This window comes from Poecilia reticulata, chromosome 5, assembly GCF_904066995.2.
Source record: "Poecilia reticulata chromosome 5, P_reticulata-male-v2, whole genome shotgun sequence".
In the NCBI taxonomy this organism is placed as follows: domain Eukaryota; kingdom Metazoa; phylum Chordata; class Actinopteri; order Cyprinodontiformes; family Poeciliidae; genus Poecilia; species Poecilia reticulata.
The window spans coordinates 13,608,441-13,628,602 of NC_088834.1; the positions used below are offsets into that span (position 1 = coordinate 13,608,441).

At 39.3% G+C, this 20,162-nt stretch overlaps 1 protein-coding gene across 1 annotated transcript; it reads left to right on the forward strand.

Annotated features, from left to right (window-relative positions):
• Nucleotides 1-1,239: 1,239 nt before the first annotated feature.
• On the forward strand, nt 1,240-19,376 carry epha2a (eph receptor A2 a). Its single transcript, XM_008408688.2, has 17 exons — nt 1,240-1,622; nt 3,298-3,365; nt 5,443-6,079; nt 12,091-12,246; nt 12,339-12,671; nt 14,010-14,137; nt 14,258-14,438; nt 14,545-14,647; nt 14,896-14,948; nt 15,031-15,156; nt 15,359-15,544; nt 15,647-15,708; nt 15,824-16,033; nt 16,683-16,832; nt 17,079-17,272; nt 18,091-18,246; nt 18,592-19,376. The coding sequence occupies exons 1-17, from the start codon at nt 1,547-1,549 to the stop codon at nt 18,698-18,700; spliced, it is 2,928 nt and encodes a 975-aa protein (XP_008406910.2). The 5' UTR covers nt 1,240-1,546; the 3' UTR covers nt 18,701-19,376.
• Nucleotides 19,377-20,162: the final 786 nt, after the last annotated feature.

Below are 20,162 nucleotides of genomic sequence, written 5' to 3' on the forward strand. Positions count from 1 at the left end.
GATATGCCTTTCAAATTTGAGAGATGTTTGTGTTACTCCCTTTCTAAAATACAATTATACGTATATCAACCAGTCAAGTTCAATTGTAAAGCACATTTAAGCATCAACACAGTTCAAAGTGCTTCACATCATAAAAACGCAAAAATACAAAATCATAAAATACACCATGCAGTGAACAATTGAGAAAACTAGTAGCAAATATTACATATTGATGAGTGCAATGTTTAATTTATTATGGTTCTTAATTTAAAGGAACTCAGTGTTTCAGCTATTTTGTAGTTTTCTGGAAATTTGTTCCGTAACACTTTATTTGAAGAGGTGTGCATAAGACTGACATGACACTGTCAAAAACATGACATAACATCTGTCATGAACATAAAAGAGTCTTTATGAATGTTTATGACAGTTGTCATGAAGTGTCATTCGGTAAATAATGACACTTTTAATGTAAAGTTGCTCTAAAAGTTGCATTGAAAGTCCATTAAAAATGCCAACTTTGCATTAAATTGACATTATTTACAAAATCGTGCAAAGTTGGCACTTTTAATGGACTTTTAATGCAACTTTTAGAGCAACTTTGCATTAAAAGTGTCATTATTTACCGAATGACACTTCATGACAACAGTCATAAACATTCATAAAGACTTCTTTATGTTCATGACAGGTGTTATGTCATGTTTATGACAGTGTCATGTCAGTCTTATGCACACCCCTTCAAATAAAGTGTTACCATTTGTTCCAAATATATACATATATATATCTACAGCTCTGGAAAAAATTAAGGGACCACTTTAAATGATCAGTTTCTATAATTTTACTTTTTATAGGTATATGTTTTAGTAAAATGAACACTGTTCTTTTATTCAATGAACTATTGACAACATGCCTCTGAAATTCCAAACAAAAAAGGTTGTATTTATTTGCAGAAAATGAGAAATGGTCAAAATAAGGGAAAAGATGCAGTACTTTCAGACCTCAAATAATGCAAAAAAAACAAAACCAAAAAAAACAAGTTCATATTCATTTAGAAACAACAACATTGATGTTGTAATTCAGAAATCAATAGTTGGTGGAATAACCAGGAGGTTTCAATGGGGATCTTCATTTTTTCCAGAATTGCCTCTATTTATATTTATATATAAAATTAATATGAATATAATATAGTTAAATAAATTACATCAATAGTTATTTTTTACATTGTCAGCTATGTGGTGTTCTCATCAGCTCTCGTTTTATTGTCCTGAGGACATTTTTATTCCACGAGTTAGTTTATGGCTGATAGATTCCTGGAGCAATTAAAAAAGGATCAACTTCTCCTCAATGAAACAGCTGCTTGGCTCCGCCCTCACATGTCCATATTTGGAGCACTTCCACATTCCACGGGCTGGTGGGCGGAGCTATGACGCCACCTGTTTCTGAATGGGCCGTGAGGCTCCAGCTCAGCCTGCCGGTGTGGACAAAGTATTCAGGGACCGGAGACGGTGGGACTGGCGGAGAGTAGCACACGAGTTCGGGATACACGACTTTTTAAAAGTTGTGTGGAAACATGGGGCTGCCTCGGGTCAACTTTTTCTTCTTTCTATTTATTATTCGAGTTTTAATCAGCCTTCAGTCAAAAGAACGTAAGTACTTTTTAAATCACGTTGTGTAGAAAAGTAGTTTAATGGCTTTTCACTGGACCGCACCTTATGAGTCAGGAGGCTGGAATTTAAAGTTTTGCTTCCGATTTGGCTCTATTGTTTTCCAGCGGCAGCGTAAACTATTCTTGCTTTTAGATTTTTATTTAAACCCTTATTTGTTTTCTGTGTTTGTTTTTGCTTTATCCTTAGCCAAAAAATAACCCAGAGCAGCGTATTTAGAGTTCTTCTGTTCATTTATTGAACTTGCAGTTGCAATAAAACCCAATCATTCTGAAAATACTTTGATTATCGCTTTTTCTTAATAACACCATCCGTCTTTTTTAAATTGAATCGGCGTCTGCCTCTGGAGCTGCTGAAGGGGGGCACCTGTTTCCTGATTTAACATGTCACACTTTTTTTTTTTTTTTGTTTCAATCGGGTCACGCAGATTCATGTATTTCCCCGCTTCATGGTCGTTTAAAAGCCCACGCCTTTCTCAGACACTATTAAATCTTGCACCCTGAGCCCCGGAGGACACGGTCCCTGAAAATCTGAATCAGACCGACATGGCTGATTAAAACGTCAGAGCGTGGCATGTGCCCCCCAGAAAACAGCCTCCCCACCCTCACATCAAAACCGAGAGTTTTTCTTAACAGCTCAATAGTTTATATCTGAACCTTGAATTGGCCAAAGGGGATTTTTGTGCTTACTTATGTATATATTATACTGTAATACAATTTAGAGACGGTGCATTATTTAAATGGACCCAAGAAGAACTTAATTTGGGGTTTCCTTCCAGTTCGTAATCTTACATTTCTGTGTTTTACAGATTATTTTAAACTAATGAAACCTCAAATCAGTTTCCAAGAAAACTTAAATAGAAGGAAATTTAAAGCAGACTTGTTACGCTCTAGTTTAAATTATACATTAACTTTACTCCATATGTTAGTAGCAAGATAAACCGTCACCGATACCCTCCACAAGGAAGCAAACCACAAAAGGCCATTGCTAAAGGAGCTGCTCTTACTCTATCCAAGCATGGAAATGGAAAGTTGAGTGGATGGAAAAAGTGTGACTGTGGCATTCTTATCTTCTGAGAAAGTGAACATGTTTTTTTTTTTGTTTTTTTATCACATGTAACCTTAAATTAAGAACACAATTAAAAGTTTATATATGACCACTTTTCAGCTGACTTACTGAAATAACTTCATTATTTAATAAAATTGTAATTTATTGAGATTTTTTTACAATTCCTTTGACAGCTGTTTACTCTTTTAAAATTAGATCCAAGCACATTTAAAGCAAATTTGTACTTTAATTTATTCTGATGAACAAATTTAAATTTTAACTGCTTAACTAAAGAGTGTAATTGGCATTCTTAATCTCATGTGCTATTATTATTATTTTTTTTAATTTAATCTGTACTTAAGTGAATTTTATAACGTGTGTTTGTCCAATAGTAGTCTGTCCTTTTTTTAGTTTTAGTCAGTGTGCCTTTTGGGGAGTTCTCCCTCACAAAAAGAGATTTTCTCTCAAGGTCCTTGCTGGTAAAATAATGGTTACATAAATTAAATAAAACAGGACAGTCGTGTCACGGCTTTATGTCGATGAGTCAGACGTTATCAGTTGAGCGTGAACTGGCTGTAACTAAGTCATATATTTCTGTTTGTCCCTGCAGATGTGTTGCTAGATATGAAAGCTTCTGGGTCAGAGTTGGGATGGTTGACGTCGCCGAATGAGAACGGGGTGAGTTATTATACCTCTACAGGCACTTTTAGGATTCCAGATTCACAACTTGAGACTTGACTTTTTTTTTTACGAGGACGACTTCTGTGAAAGTTTGGTGTAAAACCTGCCTGGTGACAATGACAGAGGCCTTCCTCTTGCTCATTTAGCTCCACTAAAAAAGCTCTCTGGGAGAGATGGAATGAACGGCAGCTCGATGAGGTTTGGCAGAGCGCAGCTTGTCTTGTGTTAATGTTACCCTTTCATAAAGAGCTTATGAATGCCGTTAAAATGTCAGGGTTCAACCTACATTTAAATGTACTCTACCAAAGTGCGTTTTACAGGGCTACAGTGGATTACTCTTTATGTCCAAACCATAAAGCTAAATTTTCTCTCCTTCTATAAGCAGAGATAACACTCTGAAGAGATATAGAAAGACGTTACAGAGAGAGAAAGAGAGAAAAAAAGTCTCATCCAGATGTACAGAGCCATCTTTCCCATCTCTATCTATAGTTCAGTGGCTTTCCATCCAAAATAAGAAACAGGATATGGCCATTTCCAGAGCGTGGTCTGTGTTTCTTGTTGCACTCAAAGATCTAAGAATGTACGGATTGGCGTTGTATTGAAAAGGATTTCCCTGTTTGTCCAATTTGAGCTTTGTTCTACTGCAACTTTGTCTCCACTTGCAAGATTTATTTAGTTTTGCACGTAGGATCATTATTTTCTAGAGCCATTTTTTTTTTGGCTGTAAAATTTCTCAGTAGTTGCATATTTAAAGGGATTGCCATGTTGGAAGACTGAAGCAGTTAACACCCTACCTGGGGAAGTTGTAAATTTTGACATTTTTAGTAGACTCAATCAAAAAACAAGACAATAATTTCCCATGGAGTCGAAATTAAGCTGGAAAGCTGGAATTTATCAAGAGTTCAGCATCCAAAATGGCTGCAGCATCTTTAAAATGTAGCAAAATGGAATAAATCAAGAAAGCTTTTCTATTTTAAAATGGTTAAAATGTTATTTCACTCAATGCGATTGATCTTTTATGAACCTTTATAACCATTGTCACCAATTTGCGTTGGTGTATTGACTGAAGAGTTCAGTAAAATTGAGACAGGAAATAAAGACAGGAAATGATGTGCCACCAGTGACCAGAGTCCTGTCTGAAATAAAAGTAAAATGGTTTAAAAAGTAGAAAGATTATAGTGCTTTAAGTTGCTACTGCTTAATTACAAAGACATACTTTTCTACTAGTTAGTTACTCTGAACAGGAACGCGCTCTCTTCTGCGTTCAACTCATCTGCGGTTCAGTCTTTTCCACATCAGTTGTAAAGTTTGAGGACTCAAGCTTTCCCTAAAACCTTCCCGAACTGCTAACATATGATGTGTTAAATTTTAATCAGGACTTAAGTCTTTTAATCTTTTTACACGTCAGTGCTTCCCTCTAATAAAAAACCCTCTAATTGCTGGTGACTTTGCTGCCATGCCTCTCTCAGCGCTCTGCTTACAAAGCTTGTTTAAGGGCCATAAATGTTGGTTCTACTGTAGTAGTTGCTGGGTTGATTCCTTCCACGCATGCAGCCACGTGTGTTAATGGAAAACCACACACGTCGAGAGCGCACAGCACATGCCCAGACGATGCTAATGTTTGGGAAAAAAGCTTCAGCAGACTTCTGAGCTTTAGGGGCTTTCAAGAAAGCTTGAGCAGGCCTGTCGCAATAAGCTATAAATTACATTATAAATTAGCTTCTATTTGCATGATTTAACATTTTTCTCTTTTTTCTCTCTGCTAAAAATTAGACGACAAATGTCTTCAGTTGGATGCATATCCCTTTTTTTGAAGGACAGTTTAGTTTATGGAGACTTGACAATTCATTGCATTTGTTGCTTCTGTTTTGTTTATTAATTTTGCATTTTTATGCCATTGCCATTGTATTAGTTCAAAATGGTCTCAAAACAACCATAATACCATTTATCTCAATAACTTCTGGAACAATTTATCATCCAGCATGATCGTTATCGTGACAGGCCTGAGCATGAGTGAATTGTCCGCCTTCATTCGGGGATATTGATGCCATTTTTTGTTATCTTCTTCTTGCAGTGGGAGATTGTTCAGACGGTGGTGAACAGCTCACTTTTATACACATACAGTGTTTGTAACGTAGACTCTGCTGACCAGGACAACTGGGTACGGACAACTTTCATTCAGAGACGCCCGGAGAGCAGCCGCGTCTCTGTGGAGCTCCAGTTCATCGTCCGGGACTGCAACACCTTCAGCGGTGCTTCTGTCACCTGCAAGGAAACCTTCAACCTCTTTATGTCGGAGGCCGACGCCGACGTGGGAACCAGCTTCCGCAAGGGGCAGTTCCGCAAGGTCGCCACCATCGCCCCCGATGAGGTCACAAGAGAGCGGGTGCCGAAGGTCAACACCGAGACGAGGACAGTGTTCCCCCTGTCCAAAAAGGGCTTCTACCTAGCTTTCCAGGACATGGGCGCCTGCGTGGCCCTGCTGTCCGTCAGGGTTTACTACAAGACGTGTCCGTCCACCGTGCGGAGCCTGGCAGCCTTCCCAGAGACGGTTGCAGATGCCTTGAGGGAGGTGGAGGGAGCCTGCGTGAAGAATGCCGTCAGTCAGACCACCCCACGCATTTACTGCACAGCTGAGGGTAAATGGGTGGTTCCCATGGTGCAGTGCCAGTGTCTCCCAGGATACGAAGCCACAGAAGGCTCCTGCCAAGGTAAGCCTTGCCAGAAATCTGCCTTCAACTGTGTTTGTCTTGCTTTGGGTGTTGTAACAAATTTGTCTCGGCGGTGGGGGGGTGGGGGGGGGGGGAATGAGTGCCCAGGAATGCTAATTATATCAGGTTTGTTTGGAGATAAGTGCCAAGAGAAGGCAGCAAATAAAGGTTTCTTCATATCACGCAGAAGAATCAATCTGAGAGTAAATTTCAACTGTTTCCCTCTGATGCATCATCATATTTGTACCTTTTGCCCAACATCCCTTTGTTTCCACCCCTGGTGTCTCCGGTTTTAAGAACAAGGCAGGGCTCAGACACGGTTTTACGACTTCCCGTGAAAATGCAACTCTATACAGCCGTTGAAATTTTTGTCCTTTTACGTCATAAAAGTATTTAATGTGAACTTAAAGCCTTAGAAAGAGATGTTGGAAAATTGCTGTCTCTCATATGAAGCTAACGTTACATTTCTTGAAAACTCAAACACAAATTCTATTATGAAAAATACAAATCCAAGAAGGTTTAAAACTGACATGAAATGTAATTTCTTCTCTTCTTAGACATTCATACAGAGTCCAATGTTCAGAGACATGTTTTTACAGGAAGTTAAAATTATCCAATGAATTGTGTATTACTTTGGTTTTTAAAATTTCACAACAAAAATGAGCTTTTGCAGGCAACACAATACTGCTGAAAAGTTGGACTTTCTAATTCTAATGCATTAGGCCATTTAATTAACCATCCCCTTTTTGCTTCTTCTGAAGTTGAAATTCCCAGTGGAAAAATCAGATGTTTCACAAAGTCCACCTTGAAAATGACTCATTCTAGGCCTTGTGAAACTCTTGAGCTGGCTTTCCATTATAATTACCTCAAAGCTGCAGTTATCCCTGTTGTTTCTTCACGGTGTGCTAACACACTTTTTCCTTCCACCCAACTTTCTAAATATATCCTTGCATACACAACTCTCTGAACAGCCAGCCTCTTAGGAATGACCATTTTTGACTGATTAATTTTTTTTCAGGAATATAATTTCCAAACTGAAGGTCATATGTTCCTTATCTACACACAGATAGATATAGGAAGTGATTAATATTGTGATTAATGATCACTATATTAATCACTAAGGGATTTACTTGAGTTAATCTTGGGGATTACATCTAATGAAAACACAGAACTGTTTATTGTAATAAAATATTACTACATACAAAGGCTGCTGCTTTCCCTACTACTGAACAGTTTTCTTATACACTTTTTTCTTCCACCCAACTTTCTAAAAATATCCTTGCATACACAACTCACTGAACAGCCAGCCTCTTAGGAAGGACCATTTTTGACTGATTTTTTCAGCAATATAATTTCATATGTTCCTTATCTACACACAGATAGATATAGGAAGTGATTAATATAGATATTTAAGGGATTTATTGAATTAATCTTGGGGATTACATATAATGAAAACACGGAACTGTTTATTAGAATAAAATATTACTACATACAAAGGCTGCTGCTTTCCCTACTACTGAACAGTTTTCTTATACACTTTTTTCTTCCACTCAACTTTCCAAAATCTTGAAAAAAAAACAAAAACCTATATACATATATATATATATATATATATATATATGTATATATATATATATATACATTCAAGTAAAATAAAATGGATGTCAAAATATAAATGTAAGTAGAAGTAAGTTTCTAAAATAGGAAAAGGACAGAGCGCTGGCGTTCATGCTCTATGTGCTCTGTTTGCATGTATAGAAAAGTTGGTCTGTCCTTTGGTATTCTGGGGTGTGGTGTGTTGAACTATCTGGAGGAAGCGTGGGAGGAGAAACGGTACGGAGTGAAGAGGAAGGAGGGAGGAAGGGCCGTCAGTGTTCTGCGGGGATTTCAGAGAAGAATTCTTTCTTCCTCACGTCACCGCAGTACCTTCAGTGCTGATTGACGGGAGGAAGGGCTGTGTGAATGTGTCGCAGTGACTACCTGAAAGCGCCATGTGTCTTCTCCTCGCTGGAATTTGTTTTGGGCAGGTCGCTAAGGCAACCAGAACCACAGATTGCAGGGAAGAGGCTGACACACCTTTCAGGGGTTAGACTGAGTCAGGCTGCGGTTTTATGACTCCTCGCAGTCCGAGCCACCTTGACTGGCGAAGACATTTATTTTCTGAACCTGTTCCTGTAAGATCATTCACGCAGAGACAGGGGATCAGCTTTTATGGGTTCTAAACGCAAGGGAAATAATCTTTTAAGTGGTTAATGAAGTGCTTTTGAAGCTGTTGAATGTGGAGAAATATGGTCTTTTTGTTTGCATTTTGACTCTTTATTCACTGATACAACCTCCTCCACAATTATTGTAAAATATTGTGCAACTAAAATTAGAATAAATTCTTGTAATAGATACTTTAATGCCGTTGGCTAAAAATGGGATTTGGAGAATGTGTTTAATATCCTTTACCGTCATATTTCTCGGTGGCCAAAAAAAAATAAACGTACAATTATTAACATTCTTAATCATATTTCTTTAAGTCAATTACATTTTTAAAATAGGCTTTTTATGACTTTCTGTGTCGTACGTATATCAATATGGTCTCTGCTTATCTTAAAAAATGGAATAGACCACAATACAGGTCATTTAGTTAATTAATTTGATATTTTTTTCACAGTTTAAAAAGTTGGGACATAACAATATTCTATCAAAACATGATTAAAATGCAAATAAAAATCTAATTAATTAATATAAGTGATAAAGAACCAAAATAAAATAATAATTAAACGGATATTAAGGAAAAGCACCTTTTAATACAAATATTATCTGTTCCTTTATGTAAAATAGATGTGTTTGATCTTTATGAACAAGAACTGTGCCAGAAACCAAGGCACGTTCACTTACCTTCTACATTTTGAAGAGCTTCATATCATTTTTTGAACCAGAAGTTATGAATTGAAGACCATTTTTTAAAAACACATTGAATAACTTAAAAAAGTGGATTTTAAGTCAACAAATAAGTAATTAACATTTATTTTACAGGAACCATTAATTGTGATTACAGTAATTTCATAGGAAGGGTTGGATTTGTCAAAATAATATTCAAATTTTACATTTATTTTAATCCTTTTTGCTGTTACTCACCAGGGAAGCTGCAGTCGCATATTTTGCGTTGCTTTATATAGACTAAACAAACAATTGATTAGAAGGCCAATTAACTGATATTGAAAAGTTCAGCCCAACATACCAGGAACTGATAAGCACTGCACTTCAAAGCACAAGTGTTGCAATCACATTGTAAAAAAAAAAAAAAAAAATCAAGATGGAACAGAGGAATGTTTTAATCTTTAAGGTTTCTCATAATAGCCAAACTGGGAGATGGAAACGGAAGTTGGCACAAAAAGGCAGGAAATTTGCTTCGAACAGGGAAATGTATGATTCCAAAGTTTAGATGATAACCTGATTAATACGACAGAGGAAACATCTGTTGTTACACGAGGGGAGGGGGGGAAAAAAGGAAAGAAAAAACTGTGATCTTCTGTCAGCCAACGAGAGAAAGTGATATCCTAACAGGCCCATGTCCTGCGTGTGGATTCCACTGGCGAGCCCAACTGTTGTGGGAAAAGGAAGCAGGAGCGACATGAGGAGGAATGCTGACTGACACAAATAAGCAGATTGTTCTTTAGTGGACAGTTGGTGCATGAGGGGAGGTTAGATTTGAGGGCTGCTTAGTTAGGTGTGGGGTGTAATTTAGTCAAGAGGATTAGCAGAGCCGCAGGACAGCTGTTAGCCAATGACATGCCCCACTCGGTCTCCTTTTACTCTTTCATCCGGTTGTTAACACACGCAACAAGCTCCCTAATCCACGCTCTCACTCATTATAACAATGGCTTGAGCCACAAAGAGCGAAAAAATTGTTTCGATTATTGGATGCAGCGGTGCGTAATTCATGTTCTTTTGAGAGTCTTAGCACAAGAGAGCGTGAGAGCATCAGACGAATAAACGCAAAGATTATAATTTGGAAAACATCCAGCCATCTGATGCAAATGCTTTGTATTGGAATTTGCATCAGATATGCAATGCAAACACATGGTCAGCATTTAGATAGGCGTTGTCTATTGCCAAAGTTTGCATTAACAATGTTTGGGGTTTTCATACACATGCTGTCATTTATGAGCTTTATACGGAGCAATGCAACATGTTTATGGCACCACTCTGTCCAATCTCACAGACAATGGATGAATGGGGCCGTAGTTCCTTTAGTACGTGACAGAGGTCCTGCTGTTCCAGCTCCAGATAAAATGGGCAGGCCCCCTTTTCTTATTCGAAATAACCTCGGCTACACCCCCCCTGTCGCCGAGTGACTCCCCAGAGAGCGCTTCTGTTGGTGCTCCAGACCTTAACCCCCGCCGTCCCCCCTCTATTCATCTTCATCCCACACTCAACCTGCTCCTTCTCCTCTTGTGCACCAGCACTACTTGGGGTGCAAAGGTCCTTCTGCTTTGGTGGGGAAGCAACGCGCCCACGTCTTTAATCCAACGTTCGCCCGACCTCTTCTCTCTCTCTTCAGAGCAGGCGCCAGACTAAAGGCAGGTCCTCAGAAAGCAGAGTGTGACGAGATCTTTAAATATATATATATATATATATATATATATATATATATATATATATATATATATATATATATATATATATATATATATATATATATATAAAACACACAACTTTGTCGCGTTTTTTATCCACTGCTCTGGTAGTTAAGAGTTGACACCTCTCTCATATTTACACTTTTAGAACAAGTTTTGCTTTGGACAGAGGAAACCAAAATTAAAAGTTTTAGGCAAGCATTCAATAGGGCTGGACAATAAATCAATGTTTGATAGACTATTTAATAATTTCACTGAACTTTTATCCAGAACCGCACAGCATTCTGGAGAGGTAGGCTGAAGAATTCTACCACTTTCGTTACCTAGCAACAACCAGGTGAGTTACTTGTGGTTACCTAGCAACAACCTATTGAGTAACTGGAGCAGCAGCAGTTTAAGATTTTGCCACTTTGCCTCATAACTGCTTAAAAATAGAAAAAATAATAGTGTGAAGTGAAAACTGTGGATAGAAGACGAAGTTAGTTAGTATTTCAAATATTTTAAACAAAAAACCCCCCCAAATCATTAAGTATCAATTTCAACCAATGTTAAATGTGATAAGTTTTCAGACATATTGTCCAGCCCTGGCATTCAGAAGGCTAGGTGTGGCAGAAAATTAACACCATCTCTATAATGAAACATAGTGGTGGCAGCATCATGCTGTAGGGAGCCTTTTCTTGACAGCTGGTTAGATATTTATGGATGGAACTAAATACAGGGGAAACCTGGAAGAAAATCTGTGAAAGAGTTGAGCCTGGGGCGGAGGCCCGACATCCAGCGGCCGCTGAGGCCTTACCCCAGCCAGAAAGTATGCGCATCTGCTTCCACAAAGGAAGGAAGAAAGGCCGGAAACAACAGCCTCAGACTGAATTACGGCTCACTTTCTGATTTCTGTCCTGCATGGATGTTCATTAACCTCTCATGCCCTGGAAAGCTCTTTATCTTCGCAATGAAAAGTCCATTTAAACCACTCCAGCAGTTTCCAAGCTGCCATTTCCTTTGGCATAAACAAAAAAAATATTATCTACCAGAAATCTGAGCCGCATAGTTCACAGGGGAGAGGAGAGATCCGATCACCTGATGGATTTACTGCCCCGCTGCCATCCGGTAGGCTCCGGCACTGTGACCTGAGATCATGCCTTCAGGCTGAGAAAAAAAAAAGGACGAGTGGAGGCAGATCATCAGGGAAATCCCGTCTCGTTCTTCCGGATGCAAAGACTATGTGATTATAGGCTAGTCACAACAAATGCTTCCTTTTGGTTGAAAAGGGGCCGGACTGACAGGGACAAGCTTATTGTTTGCTTTTTGATCGCTCATTCCTTCCTCTGTTTGTCTCTTTCATTTGTCACACTGAAATGAACACGCCCTTCTTCTCTCACACAGAATGCAAACCAGGCTACTTCAAGCCGTCTGCATCCAACGAGATTTGTCAAGTGTGTCCGGATAACACCAAGTCGTCTTCAGCCGGTGCGACCGAGTGTGTCTGCGAGGACGGCTTCTTCAGATCCCCGTCTGATCCTCTGACAGCAGCTTGCTCTGGTGAGTAACCCCGCTCGCTTCCAGCTCCACCTGGACTCACTGCTGGGTCTGTTTTTAGAGGACTTTTCTGACTGACTTACTTCCTGGTTCAGCTCCGCCCAGCGCCCCACGCGACCTCACTTCCACCACGCTGTCGGGAGATGGCCGCCTGCTGCTGTCCTGGAGCCCACCCCTGGAGACCGGAGGCCGCAGCGACCTGACCTACAGCGTGGCGTGTGAGATCTGCGACGAGTCCCAGTGCGTCGCCTGTGGCGAGAAGATCCGCTTTGAGACCGGTCCGACAGAACTGAAGGAGCCCGGAGTTGTTGTTAGTGACCTGGATTCTCATCACAACTACACGTTCAATGTGGAGGCTCACAGCGGGGTGTCGCAGTACGGCTCAGAGAGGGCCACTGCAAGCATCACCACTACTCTGGACTATACAAGTGAGATTTGTGGTCCTCATTTTCTCTAAACATTCATCGATCATAAGCGTAAGCTTACAGTGCCATCATGATAAAAAATTTATAAAAAGGCCTTAAAATTAATTAATCTCAAGATTTCAGAAGTATAAAACATTTAAATAATCATTTATATCTCTAACAATTTCTTTAATTGAATGTACCTAAAGGAGTTTGTGAAAATGAATGATTTACTTATTTTAGTTTCACTATTGTTGAGGGACTTTTGACCAATAATCCGTAACTTCCTAGAAAATATAGAGGCCGTTTTATCAAAATGGAAAAGATATTTGATCATAGTTTCTCACTTAAGATTTTTTTGTTGTAATTTTCTGACTTCGGCCTTGTATGCATCTCTTTTATATAACAAATAAATGAATCACAAATGCTTTACAATAAAATATAAAATACATAAATATGAAATGTTCAGTATTACCTTATTTGTGTCAGCTTAGGAAAATTTTCCTTGCACAAAATTAAAAAATAGAAACACAGAGGCAAAACAGAGTTTGTGAAATATCATTAAAATATCAACATAAAACAAATCGACTAAATGTCAGACATCACATAACGTATAAAGTTTATCTGAATAATGCTGCCTGAGTTCAATCAAAATCAAAATCAAAATAAATCTAAAAAAAAAGAAACAATAAAACAAAATAAACACTAGGTGTTAAAATTAGATCTAAATAAAAGCCTGTTTTTAAAGAGCAGCCCTTTGTGTCATGTCATATTTAAGGGATTAGTCATGGATTACTTACAACAATGCCTGGATAAATGTACAAAACTACAATTTAAATATGTCTGTTCCTTTTTTTTTAACAGGAATTGGAAATTGGGTCAATAATTGTGAACCACTAGTGAATTTCTTAACATATATTTATTATTATATATTATATAAAGAAAAAAACAACTTTTTTTTCCCTTACATATAGAAAAATATATAATTAGCTGCTTATTAATACAATTAATTTACTTACAGAGTAAGCGTAACCAAATTAAAAGGTGATTTTTCCACTGAATATGTCAGTGTGCTGCTGCATTTTAAGCTTTTTTCACACATCCGTGTGGCTCTGTGTGATACAACTAAAGCATTCAGATAAGAGTCACTTATTGAGTTACCGTGAGCTCGGGTTCCGACCAGCTTAAGAGAGCAAAAAGCTGTTTTTGTACAACGTTTCAATTAAAGGCTTCTACAAAAGATGGACTTACTACACAGGGAGGAATTTGGTCTGACCCGCTGAAACCCAGAGGCTTTCATTTCCAAACACTATGATTAGTCACTAACCATTATTTTGCGCTCTGTCTCTCGCCGACCGTCAGATCCCCCCAAGGTGACGTCGATCCATCTGGATGACCGTGGTCCCACCAGTCTGTCTCTGTCCTGGACTCTGTCTCGCAGACCTCCAGCCCACATCAGTCACCACTATGAGCTTATGTACCGCAAAAAAGTAAGACGGAGAGCTTTTCTCTTCCCACGCAAAACGTATGAAGCGCCATCATAGCTGGCTTTTAATGTAGATTAGCATTTGGATAAATCTTTCTAACACAATTTTAAATTCTCTTCGCAGGATACAGAAGGAGAGAGCGATGTGACCACCTACACAGTCCTCATCCTGGACAAAAACTCTGTCCTGATAAACGACCTCACCCCAGATACGACCTACGTGTTCAGAGTTCTGGTCAAACTGAGTCCTGAAGCCATGCCTGGCAGCTACAGCAAAGACCAAGCGTTTCATACGTCAGCCTTAGGTACAATCATCCATAAAAGCTGCCAAACCCAACGCGCATCAGAATAACATGCCCTGTAAATGTGTGTGTTTTGCGAAATGACAATGATTGTGTGTGATTTGTGCAGCTGAATCTCAGACACAAAACAAGCCCACGTTGGTGATGGGAGCCGTGGTCGGAGTGGCCGTCATCCTGCTTATTGTCGTGGGCGTCCTGCTGCTGCGAAGACGGTATGTTTCAACAGACTCCAAAGCCACATTCGACATGTGTGTGTCATTGAGATAAATATTGTGTACCATTTACAAACCTGTCAGCTCTATTATTATCAGCCTCAAAACAAAGGAGGGGTTGTAGTAATAGTTAGGACCGCGGTGGAATAAATCCTTTGTCTGATTCAGGCGAGGCTGACCTGCAATTATTAAAAGCCGGCATCTATTCTGCTTAGTCCCGCGTTGATTGGTCTTGTTTTTCCTCTCAGGAGACTGAGCTCCCGGGGCAGAGGAGGACCTGAGGATCCCTACTTCTCTACAGGTCAGCAAACCGGGAAAGCAGTCGAACGATAATTAAATGTTTCTTTTGAACTTATTTATGATTGTTTTGTTTTCCTCCTCAGACCAGCTTAAGCCACTGAAGGCGTACGTCGACCCTCATACGTACGAGGACCCCAACATCGCCATCCAAAAGTTTGTCAAAGAAATCGACCCAAATATTATCAGGAAGGAAAAAGTCATCGGTGTCGGTAAATGTTCATAAGTTTAATTTGAGACGCAGTGATTGGAGGTTTAGGGGCTGATTTTCACCAAAATTGTATCGATTTTAGTTATTCAGAATTTCAAAATGCTTTATTTCTGTTTCATTTTGATAGCAAGATCAAAGAGTTATTTAACGACATTTCTTTAATCCATTTTGAAACGTTTCCTTTCATCGTCTGTGCTCATCAGGTGAGTTTGGCGAAGTGTTTCGGGGCGTGATGAAGGTCCCCAGGAAAGGAGATTTGGCCGTAGCCATCAAGACGCTGAAGCCCGGCTACTCAGAGAAACAGAGGCAGGACTTCCTTAGCGAAGCTAGCATCATGGGCCAGTTCTCGCACCCGAACATCATCCGGCTCGAAGGCGTCGTCACCAAATGTAAGTGTGAAGCTTAAATCAGACCTTCTGTATTAACTGGATGGATGTGTAAAGTTTAATTTGAATTATAATGATTTTTTTATTTTATTTATTTCTTCTCAGTCAAACATGCCATGATAGTGACAGAATACATGGAGAATGGAGCTCTTGATACATATCTGAAGGTAGGTGCCTAAATTTCGTTAAACTTTGTGAAAATTGAGAAAATTAATTTATCATTTCTTTAGCATTTTTATATGCTTATATAAAGAACAGAAACAACAAATATGTTTTTTTTAGGAACACGATACAGAGATTCCTCCATACCAGCTTTTGGGAATGCTGCGGGGAATAGCTGCTGGTATGAAATACCTTTCTGACATGAACTACGTCCACCGGGACTTGGCGGCGAGGAACGTCCTGGTCAACAGCAGCCTGGAGTGCAAAGTGTCTGACTTCGGTCTTTCTCGTGTCTTGGAGGACGATGCCGAGGGAACCTACACGACCAGAGTGAGTCCAGCTTTTTATTTCACCGTCTTTAAAGCTGAAAAAATAAAGTGTCAGCTAGTACTCCCAGTACCAGATGCAGAAATACACCACTATTTGAGAAACAACCAGTCAGAGTCAGGAGGAGGGTCTTAACGCTGTCAATCACTCTTGCGCTCACTCCATCCTGCTTGCACTTGGCTGGTTCACCACAACATAGCCATGAATGCTAAGGCTAGTTAGCATGGCCACCGACGACGGTGGATAAATGGTTTTCCTGTAAAGTTGAGCTGTTTCTCCGCCATTAGCACATTTAGCATTACGTGATGCTAAATGTGCTAGCATAATTGACAGCGTTAAGACACTCCTCCTAGCTCTGATTGGTTGTTTTTGACTGGGGGCTGCTAAGATAGATAATCTTTTCACAGATTTTCTATCTCATGCTGTACTGCCACAACATGTTCAACAAATATGGAAAAACATATTTTTGTAAAAGTTACCTGCTGCAGCTTTAAGTCAGAATTAGAAACTCCAACTCTTGCTGGGTTCAGTCTCTGTCCACTGCACATTTGTTAATTGTGTTTCCACTCGTAAGCGTTTGGTCCCTCACCGCCTCATATTTCCTCTCCTGTCACACGTTAAGCTTGGTTTGTTGATGTTTCTCTTGTGTCAGGGAGGTAAAATCCCAATCCGCTGGACCGCTCCAGAGGCCATCGAATACAGGAAGTTCACCTCGGCCAGCGACGTGTGGAGCTTCGGGATAGTCATGTGGGAAGTCATGGCATTCGGAGAACGGCCCTACTGGGACATGAGCAACCATGAGGTATGTTTCATCTGTCATGACCCTTATGGCTGCGATGACTGATTGTTTTGGCCTGTGTTTGGAATGTGGTGATTGAAAGCAACCTTACGGCCAAGCGTGCGGTTTCTCACCATTTTTCATCAAATCTTAATGTCAGTGTAGGTGCGCAGCAGTTTGTTGGACTGCTGCCTGTTCAAACTGGCTGTAGGTCATAAATCTACCTTAAATTCAAGAGCTGCCTTAACTCGGCCCCCCTCTCCTCCTCAGGTCATGAAGGCCATCAACGAGGCGTTCAGGCTTCCTGCGCCGATGGACTGCCCGTCTGCTATCTACCAGCTCATGCTTCAGTGCTGGCAGCACGACCGTTCCAAGAGACCTCGCTTCTCAGACATCGTCAACATTTTGGACAAACTTCTGCAGAGTCCAGAGTCTTTGAAAACCATCGCTGACTTTGACCCACGGTAAGGACAAAATGTTTGTTTCTTAGAGAAAGACACACGAGATAAATGATATATTGCTTATGATGTTGAGGACATGTGCTTATGCTAACATTTCATCTTTTTCATTTTTTAAACTGTTTTTACTGCAAACATATGTCGTGTTAATAGCTCCTGTATACCTAATTTTACCTAACTTTTATATTCAAAATTGTGTTAAGACTGAAGTAATGATTATTTTTAGGTGGTTATTATGACAATTAATCTATTAAACTGATAAAATAAAAGAGCACATTCTGCAGATTTTTTATTTTGCCTCTTAAACTTTTTCATACAATATTAGAAATTCATTAAAAGATGCAAATAAACAATTAATTCAATTCATTTTTTAAAATAAAATGCAATAATATAAGATTTCCTTAGCGAATTTGAATTGGATGAAGTGGAAATTAGTCAGGAGTTTTGGGTGAAACATATTTACAGACAAAGAAGTTTTTATCTGAAATGCAAAATGTGAATTTTTATTTTTTTTAAAGCAAATAGATAGCCATTAATTGATTACTAAATTAGTTGATGATTATTTCAATAATCGATTCAGCATGATTAATTGTTAATTGTTTCAGTCCTAAATATATTTACTTGACCGCATCATATATCATATATATATATATATACATATATATTTTTTTCTTTTAATAATTATAGTTATGAATATTATTATAAAGTTTGTGAGAAAGTTTACAGAGAGGGAGTTTAATAGATGACGGTGTATTTTCATCATTAGTTGCACAGAAATGTGCACGTCATGCTTGTGAATCCTGATTTCCTGTGGTTCCCTGCAGCGTGTCCATCCGCCTGCCCAGCACCAGCGGCTGTGACAACACCATGTTCAGATCGGTGGCCGAGTGGCTCGAGTCCATCAAGATGAGCCAGTACAACGAAAGCTTTGCTCGAGCGGGGATAACCACCATGGACCATGTGCTCGCCTTGAGGCCTGAGTAAGCTCTGCGCTGATTCGTCTCTCAGCATGCTGCATTTTTATCTTAGGAATTATAAAAACTTGGTGTGCTAATTTAATTTCCGTCATAAACTGCCACAATTATGTGTGGACAGTTTAAACAGTTCTTGCCCGGCTTTAACTTTTAAAGTACAATATTCAAGGAAATGTAGACTGTTACACACCCTACTTGTCTGTGCAAATTAAACTTTCTGGTGCTCTGGGCTGTAATTACTCCACAGGAGCACATTTAGCTCTGGAATGTGACTTTTATATCTGCATACGTTACAGATTCCCACTTGTGTTCAGCTTTCTGACAGCGGCGTGTTGGTTTGCTTCTTTTCAGAGACATTAGGAACATTGGCGTTCGGCTGCCCGGCCACATGAAGAGGATAGCGTACAGCATCCTGGGTCTGAAAGACGAGACCAGCTCCCTCAGCGTGTTTGCAGTGTGATCTAAGCATTCCTTCAAATCAAAGTGCACTGACCGGCCATGCCATTTCACTCAGACCAGGAGGGGACTGAAGGGGGGGGAGTGAAACCAAACCACGCTGCAAGAAGTTTTTTTTTTCCTCGTCTTTATGTGACCCAACATTGGATGATTAAAGAGGAGCCACTAAGCCACTCAGAAAGGACTGAGAACTGAGCACATTTGTGTACCATATCATAACAGAGGAGAGTAATTTATATAAAAAAAGTCTCATATGTTGAACATATACGATTTCTATGATGTAGATTACAAAGTTGTATAAAAACATGCATAATGTGAGAGTGCTTGCACTTGTAGTAACTGACTGAAATATACCAAGCGCTCACCTTTTTCTATCCTGGATCCGTCAGCCTTTTTCCTCTTTTACTTTCTGTGATTTGTGACTTGTTTTTAAATTTGTAAATCTCATTTCACTCAGGGCAAAAATCACAGATTCTTATGTTTTGCAGTTCGTGTCTTCATCGCAAATCTTCATTTGTGTGTTTACATCATGTCTTAATACAACTGTTCATTTTTTATTTAATATTTATTGTATTTTATATTTATGTTATTTGTCATATAAAATAACAGATCTGGTGCAGGTGAGCCCAGCTGTTTTTTTTTCTTTTTTTTGTGTTGGAATAAAATGTTTGTCGCCTGTACTGGCTGGATACATTTCTTTCTTTTCATTATGTGTCTGTGTGAACTTAGCTCCCCTTTATCTTGACAACCCTAAATAAAATCCATTGGCTTCAGAAGTCAGATAATTAGCAAACAGGGTTCACATGGGTAATTTAGTCTCTTCGTAAACACAGCAGCTCTGCAGTTCTGTGAAAACTCATGTGATTGAAAGGAGAAAAACTGTAACACTGCATTTGACTGTAGAACAGAGGTGGCAGCATCATGCTGCTTGGATGCATTCTTTTAGGCAGGAAGAGGGAAGCTGGTCAGACTTGATGTGACAATAGATGTATCTTAATACATGGTTAAACCTGAAAGGAAACCAGTTAAACAACTGGAGTGAATACAGATAACAACTGCAAAATAAAATGTGAAAAGGTTTAAGGGTCAGGGCGAGTACTGTAGCAAGCCACTGTGTTATGCTTCATGCATGTCAGTTATGATATGTGTTACATATGAATAAAACATCTTCAACGGCTGTGAATAAGACCTTTAAAGGTCAGCTCACAGATTGTTTTACTTTCTAATTAGCTGTTCTGCCTCACAGACCTCGTCCTTTGCTGGCTGTCAAGAAGTTTGACTTTGCAAGGCGGAGCAGAATCTCACACCATTTGTGCTCCATTTCACATCTGTTACTCAGCCAAGTTAAAATGGTCCGACTCGGCTTAATGCTCGCTGGAGATGACGTTGCTGATGCACGGCTAATATGAGACACTCCTTCCTATGCATTCCTATGTGGATTTAATCTTAACTTTTTGTCTGTTTTG

What these genes read in the sequence shown, in the direction of transcription:
- epha2a (XM_008408688.2), top strand. Translation starts at nt 1,547, where the DNA reads ATGGGGCTGCCTCGGGTCAACTTTTTCTTCTTTCTATTTATTATTCGA. An exon ending in TCTGACAGCAGCTTGCTCTG is followed by an intron (nt 12,247 to 12,338) that starts GTGAGTAACCCC and finishes TTCCTGGTTCAG; the next exon opens with CTCCGCCCAGCGCCCCACGC. An exon ending in GTGCTCGCCTTGAGGCCTGA is followed by an intron (nt 18,247 to 18,591) that starts GTAAGCTCTGCG and finishes GCTTCTTTTCAG; the next exon opens with AGACATTAGGAACATTGGCG.